The sequence below is a fragment of the Pseudophryne corroboree genome, chromosome 1 (genome assembly GCF_028390025.1).
Source record: "Pseudophryne corroboree isolate aPseCor3 chromosome 1, aPseCor3.hap2, whole genome shotgun sequence".
NCBI lineage: Eukaryota > Metazoa > Chordata > Amphibia > Anura > Myobatrachidae > Pseudophryne > Pseudophryne corroboree.
Window position 1 is genome coordinate 368,468,747 of NC_086444.1, and position 10,696 is coordinate 368,479,442.

The 10,696-nt window shown below is 47.4% G+C and overlaps 1 protein-coding gene across 1 annotated transcript in view; it reads left to right on the forward strand.

Moving 5' to 3' along the window:
• Positions 1-9,116, forward strand: part of GGT5 (gamma-glutamyltransferase 5) — a 231,551-nt gene extending 222,435 nt beyond the window's left edge. Inside the window, exon 14 of the mRNA XM_063935507.1 lies at positions 7,684-9,116. Coding sequence (XP_063791577.1) covers positions 7,684-7,830 — 147 coding nt within the window. The 3' untranslated portion in view covers positions 7,831-9,116. The remainder of the gene's footprint in view (positions 1-7,683) is intronic.
• Positions 9,117-10,696: the final 1,580 nt, after the last annotated feature.

Below are 10,696 nucleotides of genomic sequence, written 5' to 3' on the forward strand. Positions count from 1 at the left end.
TATGGACTATGAGAAAAGGATTTACCGGTAGGTATTTAAAATCCTATTTTCTCTAGCATCCATAAGGTATATTGGGGACACATTAGTATGATGGGGATGTCTCAAAGCTTCCAGAACGGGCGGGAACGTGCGGAGACATCTGCAGCACCACCTGCACAAACTGGGTATCCTCTTTGGCAAGGGTATCAAACTTGTAGAACTTCACAAAGGTGTTCTTCCCCGACCAGGTAGCGGCTCGGCATAGTTGCAAGGCCGAGACTCCACGGGCAGCCACCCAGGAAGAGCCCACTGATCCAGTAGAGTGGGCCTTCAGAGACTTAGGAACAGGTAAGGCTGCCGACACATAGGCCTGTTGGAGAGTAAGTCGAATCCAACGAGCAATGGACTGCTTTGAAGCAGGGCAACCCTTTTTCTGCGCATCATAAGGAGCACGAACACGGAATCCATCTTTTTGTTCTGAGCTGTACGCTTGACATAGATCTTCAAGGCACGCACAGCATCCAATGCCTCCGGAGGAGCAGAAGCGTCAGAACTGGACATAACCACAATAGGTTGATTTAGATGAAACGCGAAAACAACCTTTAGCAGGAACTGCTGTCTAGTCCGGAGCTCCGCTCTGTCCTCGTAAAAGACCAAATACGGACTTTTATACGATAAGGCCCCCAATTCTGAGACACGTCTAGCAGAAGCCAGGGCCAGTAACATCACCATCTTCCATGTGAGGTACTTGTCATCTACTGTCATTAGAGGTTCAAACCAGGAGGACTGTAGGAATCGTAATACCACATCCAAATCCCAAGGAGCCGTAGGCGGCACAAACGGAGGTTGGATGTGAAGCACTCCTTGCAAGAAGGTCTGAACTTCAGGCAGTATAGCCAACTTCTTTTGGAAGAAGACTGAAAGAGCCGAAATGTAAACCTTAATGCATCCCAGACGTAAGCCTTGATCCACTCTAGCCTGCAGGAAACTAAGAAATCTTCCCAAGTGAAAAATGGCAGATAGATATGTGCATTCCTCGCACCAGGAGACGTATCTCCGCCAGATATTATGATAGTGTTTTTACGTCACAGATTTTCTGGCTTGCACCATAGTGGCAGTGACCTTTTTGGAAAGTCCCTTGTGAGCTAGGATGTTCCGCTCAACTTCCATGCCGTCAAACAAAGCCACCCTAAGTCCCGGTAGACGAACGGTCCTTGTTGAAGATCTCTTCTGAGTGGTAGAGGCCAAGGGTCTTTGACGGACATGTACAGAAGATCCGCGTACCACGCTCTCCGGGGCCAATCCGGGGCAAGCAGAATTGCTTGTACACCTTGATTCTGGATCCTCTTGAGCACCTTTGGGATCAACGGAATCGGAGGAAATATGTAGACCAGCTGGTAAGGCCAAGGCGACGTTAGTGCATCCACTGCGCATGCCTGAGGGTCTCTGGTTTCCGAGCAGTAGGAGCGAAGTTTCTTGTTGAGGCGAGACACCATCATGTCGATCTGGGGGCAACCCCACCGGTCGATAATCTGTTGAAACACTTGAGGATGTAGGCCCCACTCCCCTGGGTGGAGATCGTGGCGACTCAGGAAGTCCGCTTCCCAGTTGTCCACTCCCGGAATTAAGATTGCGGACAGTGCTAGTGCATTTCTTTCTGCCCAGAGGAGTATTCTTGATACTTCTCACATGCAGGCCCTGCTTTTTGTCCCTCCTTGTTGATTGATGTACGCCACAGCCGTGGTGTTATCCGACTGTACCTGGATTGCTTGATCCCCTAGCAGAAGGGAGGCCTGAATCAGGGCATTGTAGATAGCTCGAAGTTCCAGGATGTTGATCGGAAGTAGGGCCTCTTGGGCAGACCACCTGCCCTGGAACTGCACCCCTTGGGTGACAGCCCCGCATCCTCTCAGACTCGCATCCGTCGTGAGGAGAATCCAATCCTGAATTCCGAAGTGTCGACCTTCCTGGAGATTGGAAGACTGCAGCGACCACAGGAGTGAAATTCTGGCCTGGGGTGACAGTTGAATCATCCAGTGCATCTGAAGATGGGAACTGGACCACTTGTGCAGGATGTCCAGTTGAAAAGGTCTGGCATGGAACCGTCCATACTGGATGGCCTCGTACGAGGCTACCATCTTTCCCAACAATCTTATGCAAAATGAATGGAAACTCGAGTTGGACAGAGAACCATGTGCACCATTTCCTGGAGAGTTCTCACTTTGTCCTTTGGGAGGAACACTTTCTGTGCTACTGTATCCAGTAGCATTCCCAGAAACAGGAGCCGCTGAGTTGGCTCCAGGTGGGACTTCTGTAGATTGAGGATCCATCCGTGGTGTGACAGAAGGTGTATAATGCAATCTATTTAGAGCAGTAGGAGCTCCCTGGAACTCGCTTTTATCAGGAGATCGTCCAGGTAAGGGACCACCTTGACCCCCTGGACTCTGAGCTGGAACATTATTTTCACCATCACCTTCGTGAACACCCTCGGAGCTGTAGACAGGCCGAAGGGCAATGCCTGGAACTGGTAGTGATCGTTCAGCAGGGTAAACCTCAGATAGGCCTGATGAGGAGGCCAAATTGGGATGTGGAGGTAGGCGTCCTTGATATCCATGGACACTAGGAATTCCTGATGTTCCAGGCCTGTGATCACTACTCTCAAAGTTTCCATCTTGAATTTTTTAAGGACTTCAGATTCAAAATGAGCCTCACAGACCCGCCTGGTTTTGGCACAACGAACAGACTGGAGTAGTAACCTTGTCCTCACTGTTGCAGGGGTACTAGAACAATGACTTGGGACTGGACCAACTTTGTGATGACCTGTAGTGGCGTAACATGCATATTTTATAAAGCTGGTAAGCTTGATTTGAAAAATCGTTGGGGAAGAGCACCGTCAAACTCCAGCTTGTAACCCTGAGAAATAAGATCCCTTATCCAGGTGTCCTGGAAGGAACTTTCCCAGATGTGGCTGAAGTGACGTAACCAGGCTCCCACCTCGAGATCCTCCCGGGGTGGGCGGGCACCGTCATGCTGAGGTTTTTGCGGAAGCTGAACTGGTGCTCTGTTCTTGAGAGCCGGCAACAGCTGGTTTCTTAGGTTTACCCCTGGTGCCTCTAGCTTAGGGGTGGGCAAAATACGGCCCGCGGGCCGGATGCGGCCCGCAAACCGATCCTGCCCGGCCCACTGCCTCCCACCAGCGAGTAATGACAAGCGGCCCGACCGGCTGAGCTGCTTGTCATTGCTCTGCACTGCAGTACCTCCTAGCTGCCGGCGGCGCCTCTCACCCCTGCTGTGTTGTAGCAGCCTCCTCCTCCTCCCGTCCACAGTGACAACGGCTGTGTTCAGCCGAAAAGGGGGCGGAGCTATGTGCCGATGGGGGCGGGGCTACACGGGCCCTGGGGGGGCGGAGCTACACGGGACAAGAGGCAAACTGCTACAGATCCATCCTTCCTGCCACTACCAGCCAGATCAGTAAGTAAATGGGAAAAGTGAAAGAAAGTGTGTGTGTGTGTGTGTGTGTGTGAGAGAGTGTGTGTGTGATAGTGTGTGTATATTTGTGTGTGCGGGCAGTGGCGTCAGACTTTTTTTAGGTTGCGGGGAGAGAACTTTAGCTCTCGCTGTACCATCCCCTCCTGTGTTCTGTCACCATGTCACCCCTGTGTTCTGTCACGTGTCACCCCCCCATGTTCTGTCACCGTGTCATCCCCGTGTTCTGTCACAGTGTCACACCCCCCGTGTTCTGTCACTATCACCCCCCCGTGTTCTGTCACTATCACCCCCCTGTGTTCTGTCACTGTCACCCCCGTGTTCTGTCACTGTGTCACCCCCGCCGTGTTCTGTCACTGTGTCACCCCCGCTGTGTTCTGTCACTGTCAACCCCACCATGTCTGTCACTGTCAACCCCACCGTGTTCTGTCACCGTGTCGCCCAGAGGCTTCACCGGGTGTGGTGACACCCGGAGCGCACTCTGTACTATTACTAAATGTTAATATGTAAAAGGGGGCTCTACCTGCTGTAATGTGTAAAAGGGGGCTCTACCTGCTGTAATGTGTAAAAGGGGGCTCTACCTGCTGTAATGTGTAAAAGGGGGCTCTACCTGCTGTAATGTGTAAAAGGGGGCTCTACCTGCCGTAATGTGTAAAAGGGGGCTCTACCTGCCGTAATGTGTGTAAAAGGGACTCTACCTGGTGTAATGTGTGTAAGTGGCGCTGTGTGGCGCAATTTGAATAATGGAGACTATTGTGCAGCCTTATATGAATCTGTATTATTTTTTGCCCACACCCCTTCCACATACAGCCACGTCCCTATATTTTTGGCAAGTGGGGGGAGCTGCTATTTTGTTTGTGGCCCTCGGATACTGACAGGAAATGTGAAGTGGCCCCTCAGCTGAAATAATTGCCCACCCCTGCTCTAGCTGCATTAGATGAACCTCTGACCCTAGATCGAAATCTGGTGGACCGAAAGGACTGAGTAGATGGTTCCGGGTAGGTGCGTCTAGCAGGTGGAGCCCTTGGGGGAAGAAACGCGGATTTCCCAGCAGTAGCTTTGAAGATCCATGCATCCAATTCGCCTCCGAAGAGCCATTCACCTGTAAAGGGAAGAGATTCCACATTGCGTTTGGAGTCAGCGTCTGCAATCCACTGACGCAACCATATAGCTCTGCGTGCTGACACAGCCATAGCAGTGGTCCTAGCATTAATATTACCAATCTCTTTTAGGGAGTCACAGAGGACTCTTGCCGTGTCCTGAATATGTTTTAGGAAAGTCACCGTAGTAACTAGGGTAATGTCACCCGAGAGACCCTCCTGAATTTGAGTAGCCCAGGAGTGAATTGCATGTGTCATCCAGCAACCTGCAATGACCGGTCATGGAGATACACCTGCAGTAATGTAGATAGATTTCAGTGGGGCCTCAATTTTCCTATCCCCCGGGTCCTTTACCGTAAAGGAGCCTGGAGCCGGGAGTACCGCCTTCTTAGAGAGACGAGACACCAAGACGTCTACAACCGGAGATTCTTCCCAGAACTTTCTACCCTCAGGGGCAAAGGGAAACTTATGCAAAAACCGTTTTGGTATTTATCTGGATTTTTCAGGCTAGCTTAAATAAATCATCTAATGCTTTAGAATCAGGAAATGTGACAGTTTGTCTTGAAGGAGGAAAAACGACTGCTGATTTGCAGCGTCCTCTAGGGGGAGCTTTAGCACATCCCATATAGCTAAAATAAGGGGTTCAGTACTCTGTGTAGGAGTGGAATCCCCACTTATGGGATCCACATCGTCCCCATCATCCTGTATATCATCATCAGTATCTGATAGAAGTGCAGGTAAAGTACGTTTATGTGGACCTGCAGTAGAGAGGGGGGGATGAGGAACATCAGCACTGGCAGCTAGATCTGCTACTGATTTTTGCAGTTCCTGTGTTTTGTTGGCATTTGCAGTGAGATGAGATGACATATCAGACATCATAGTTTTGATAGCCCCCAGCCAGGTGGGCTCGTGACTCTCCCCCTCATTGTCTTCAGCATTTTGTGATGACTAACTACACTGCTCACATGATATGGAACCAGATGAAAGAGGGGAGAATATGGTATTGCATTCACTGCATAACTTTTGTTTTACCATAATGAAAACACAATACACATACACCACAGACTGATTACAATGTAAGGCTGCCCTATTGCATGTGAGAGGAGACGCAGAGGAAGAGAGGACCCAGCGCACCCAAGGCTGCAGCGCCCCAGTGAGGCTGTCAGCATTTTTACATAACAGTGAGAACTGCTTATACAATGTAATTCCCTAAGAGGAATAATATCTGTGCACAATTAGTGGCTCTCCCCCTAATCAACACCCTGTACCAGTGATCCAGCGTGACAGTTTGGAGGAGCTGAGTGAAGCTGCTGCTGCTTATGCAGAGGAAAGCGCCAAAATGCCGCTGAGCCCGCTCTGATGTAGCTCCGCCCCCCAGTAATGGCGCAGTATATATATTTATACTGGCCCTGTCTCCTAACCATGCTGTAGCTTCACATGAATGTTTAGTACAGCCATCGCTAGCCAGTCTCACGCAGGGGCTATAGCGGGACCCCCACAGGAGGAACCCGTATGCCACACCAGCGCTTCGGCCGCACCAAGAACCGTGGGCCCCCCTTGCGGGGTCCCCGGTGTGTACTCACCACCGATGATCACCTTCAGGCAGTTTTAGGGGTGTGTGGCGTGCTGTAGTTGCGACAGCCAAGGCGCAGTGCCCCGCTGAACAAACAACCCCTCAGGATGGTGGTTCTGCAGCGGGGAAGTGGCTCTGCACTTCTCAAGGCCGGTGACCGTCCCCTCCCCTAACTCCCACGGCACAGGTATGCTGTTGCCCAAACAGCATACCGAAATAAACAAAGTTTAAAATAAAATGAAGAAAAACTCTGGAGCTAGCAGAGTGTGCAACCTCTCCTGAGGGCACTTTTTTTCTAAACTGCCTGTGGGAGGGGGCATAGAGGGGAGGAGCCAGCACACCCAGTGGAAGAAATTTAAAGTGCACTGGTTCCTTTGGACCACCGTCTATAATTCCCTGCGTACTAATGTGTCCCCAATATCCCTATTGGATGCTAGAGAAATTTTAATTTAATGTCATGCAGCACATGTCCCACAGTGTCTGCGTATAGAGCCGCAGGTCCAATTGAGCAGCACTAGATTTTGAATATATTGGCTATTCCTGGCGTGAAACTGAGTGGTGGCTAAACAGACACACAAAGATATTCCATCTGCTGGGTGTGTTATGGGAGTGACGCGGATATGTCACCGGAGTGGATGCAAATTCAGATGTTTAATCACGTACATGGGAGGCCATACTCTGACGTAGATTCTGCACCTACCATGGGGTTGATGCATGTCCCAATGGTGCTTCCAATAGCTGTGACTGCAGATGCACAAATGGGTGTCTCAGCCCTTGCACATTCAGACGCACACTTGTACACAAGGAGATTTTACTAGCATTAGTATATAGTTGCAAATGTGACTGCAGCAAAAGACGCTAAAACGGTCTCAGCAGCGTGCGATACAGAGTCATCTCCAAACATACTATAAAACTGACATTAGTTATGAGGCCTAAAGGTTTTTATTCGGACAGTATTCAGAAGTGCCATATTTATTTCATAAGGAAGCAGGGAAAGTCATAATAAAGGTGTGCATTTAATCTTCTCAATTCACATGACAGACAGGCAGACAGACAGACAGGCAAGGTAATGATGCCGGTTTTTCAGGGATTGAAAACCCCTGCACATCACTGGGAAATTAAAACAGCAAACCACTGTATTTACTAGTCAGCAATTTTGATAGGGTTTTGTAACACAGTATTGATGTGCATCTGTTTTACGTCAGTGAGGGTTCTTATCATGGGAGTTTGACCAGACTGACATAAAACTGCCATAAAGGCGATGTCAAAATTAAAAATGCCTAAAAATAGTAAAATATAGGCAGAATCAATGAAGGATGCACCCTTAGCTTCAGAGATGATTCTGCAATCAGCCAATCAGAAGCAACCATCTAGCACTGACAGCTGTCATCATCACCAGTGTGTTTATGTAGGGCGCCAGTACTCAGGCTCCCGCAAGGGATACAGCTACTGACAGACTCACTCAGCATGAGCCCTAATCTGTTTTTAGTAAATATAAATAAATATTTGGTGTATTATCAACCTTGTGATGTCTCTTTGTTTCAGGCTATACAACGGGGACTCCGGGACAGAGGTCATGAGATTAAGAAAGCTTTATATTCATTGAATGTTGTCCAAGGAGCTTCCCAACAAAAGGGCTGTCTGTTTGCCTATGCGGATGAGAGGAAGCTGGGACGGGCTGCTGGTTATTAAAGCAATGGATCTGCTTATTTCCTTTGCTGTTGGTGTTGTACACAAGCACTCATTATATTTTCCTTTCACCCTAATTTTCAGTCACAAATCATACCCACATATAAATATGAAGCAAATATATGGTCTAGAGCACACTGCACAAGTAATTCATGAACTGCTTTTGCAAGTGGGATATTGTTGAAACATTATGTTACTTTATAGTTTTCGGAGATTATCAGGGATGGCGGGAACTACAGAAACACTGTGAAGGATCTGGCCCATGAGCCTCTACTCAGACGTTCCTCAGTTTTTTCTCTATATACTGCAGTCACTTCAAACCTCATGCTTGTCTATAGAAGTTATTACTGTGTTCATAATCTACAGTCTGCTATGACATCTGAATGAGAAGAATGTAAGTGCCCAGAAATACAGCACTCGCTAAACTGCCATTGTTGGAGGATTTCCAGCCATACTGACTACGCACTATACACTAATAGTAAAAGCAAGTACAGCATTTGCCCCGATGAATGAAGTTATTTGCAGATGTGCACCAAGGTTTCTGCTCTAGCATATAGGTTTTTGGTGGAGTCGTGAAGAATCAGAGTTTCATTTAGTGGAGCACGATTATTGTATTATACAAAGGAGAAGACACATTTTCAAGGATGTTTCTTGCTGTTGGTGGTCATTCCCTCTCTGCAAAAGGACTTAGGGGTCTATTCATGAAGCAGTGAAAAGTGAGCAGAAGTGAGCCAGTGGAGAAGTTGCCCATGGCAACCAATCAGCTGCTCCGTACAATTTTATAGTATGCAAATTATAAATGTTAATTCAATGCTGATTGGTGGTGATGGGCCACTTCTCCACTGGCTCACTTCTCCACATTTTTCACTGCTTCATGAATAGACCCCTTAATGTCCACAAGCTCAGAGCTATACTTTTCCCATGCAGTGTGTACATAAATACATATTGTAAAACAGGCAGTAGTCTCCCCTTTCTCCCACATTCTCAACCAGTCTTAGAGATAGACTGTTTGGGCTGGTTTCCACTAGAACATGGAAACCACAAGTGCCTATTTTGTCAAGTATTATAATTATGGTTTGTTTTGTAGTAATGTTTGACTACAAGTGAAAATGATCCAAGTCAAAACTGTGATTCAGAATGCGGAAAGTACCAGTAACTGCTGTAACCACAAAGACATATATGCTTGGCTTCTATTCTGTAGTGCTATGTAATGCTCTATATTATTGCAATGCTTCCTGTGACTTGGTTTATTGTGGTGTGATACTATAAAATAATGATTTGAAACACTGGTTACTGATTACACAGCTTAGCTGGTCTTCATTGTCCATATAGGCAACCTTAAGACTGGGCTGCTATACACGGTGAGATATTGTCTATGTCCGATTTTGAGTATGCGATTTCCCTTGAACTCCCCCAGAAGCACCGATATTGTCTATACACACGGTGCGATTTTGACTATGGCATACTTTGAACTAGATAGTCAACATTGACTTGCCTGTATAGTCTATTTTTTCTTGTGATACCGATCCCGCGGGAGCGTGCATCGGTATCGCAAGCTGTGTACACACGGTGCGATTTGCACTAACTATCCTTACGATTTTGACTACACAGTCAAATCGTAAGGTTACATCGCACCTTTACATTTTGCCAAACAGTGGAATAGAATATTGTTTGGGAGGGAGTCTGTTCATAGAAGGTGGCACGTAAACCGCTTACTGCTTTACTGCTGCACAGCCACAGGTTGCCTAGCCTAATTTTGACATAAAAGAATGTAATGTTAAAGGAATGTACCTGGAGGTAGTGGTTTATCACTGGCAGAACAGTGACTTACAGTTGCAGAGCTCTCTCTCTCTCTCTCTCTCTCTCTCAAGCACTTCAATGTGCTTGTTGCAGAGTTCTCTCTCTCTCTCTCAAGCACTTCATTGTGCTTGTTGCAGAGTTCTCTCTCTCTATATAACTTAATTATTCCTTTATGTCACCACTCCCAGAACTCCCTATTATCCCTCCCATTTGTCCTAATTAAGGCTGGTCAGTCACAATTTGAGAAATCAGGGCCCAATTAAGCATGGATTGCAAAAGCAGTTTTGCAAATGTAATCCTTAGCAATCATAGCCAGATTAAGGTGGGGATGCAGACCATACTGTACCCCGGTCCCCCCTTTGTCAAGGGGACCCCGACCAGAGCACACTCTGACATCACTAGCTTTACTTCTTAAGCAGCAGCAGAACCAGCAGCCATAATGCAAGCAGGACAGTATGCAGTGCAGGTAGAGACACAGGAATGTCATGTTTCATTAGCTACCAACAGAGCTTTCTGACCAGAGGAGAGATAGGAGGGTGGAGAGAGCTGTAAGTGACACAGGGATCCCAGCTTCTCCTCCTCCCTGCCTGGGTGCCTGAGTCCTGTGTGAACTGTTATGCAACTAAACCATTTGGGTCTAGAGATAGATACACACACAGAAAGTCCTTCTGAGTCCAGTCCCAGTGTGTAAGTAGTACATAGGCTGCAGCTATTCTTGCATGTGACAAGATAAATAATTTTATTTTTCTATGTGTATTTTAAGATTAAGTTGTCTCTGTTCCACTACAAGAAAAGTTTATAAAATAGTTGTCTTTAAATTAGGTGGAGCTATAAACAGTACCCAGGCATTATTAAACTATTAGTTAAAATTTAATATACACAGACTATACCTCCCATCATGACCCATTCCAGGAGGGACAAAATGCTCTCTACCTGGACTTCCTTCTTAATTTATGCCCCAGTCCCTCCCCCTGAATGCCTCTGCCTGTCAGTAAGTTTACTGTGGTGCGAGCAGGACCTGTTCTGCACATGTGCAGAATGGGTCCTGCTCATGCACAGTTTACCAACT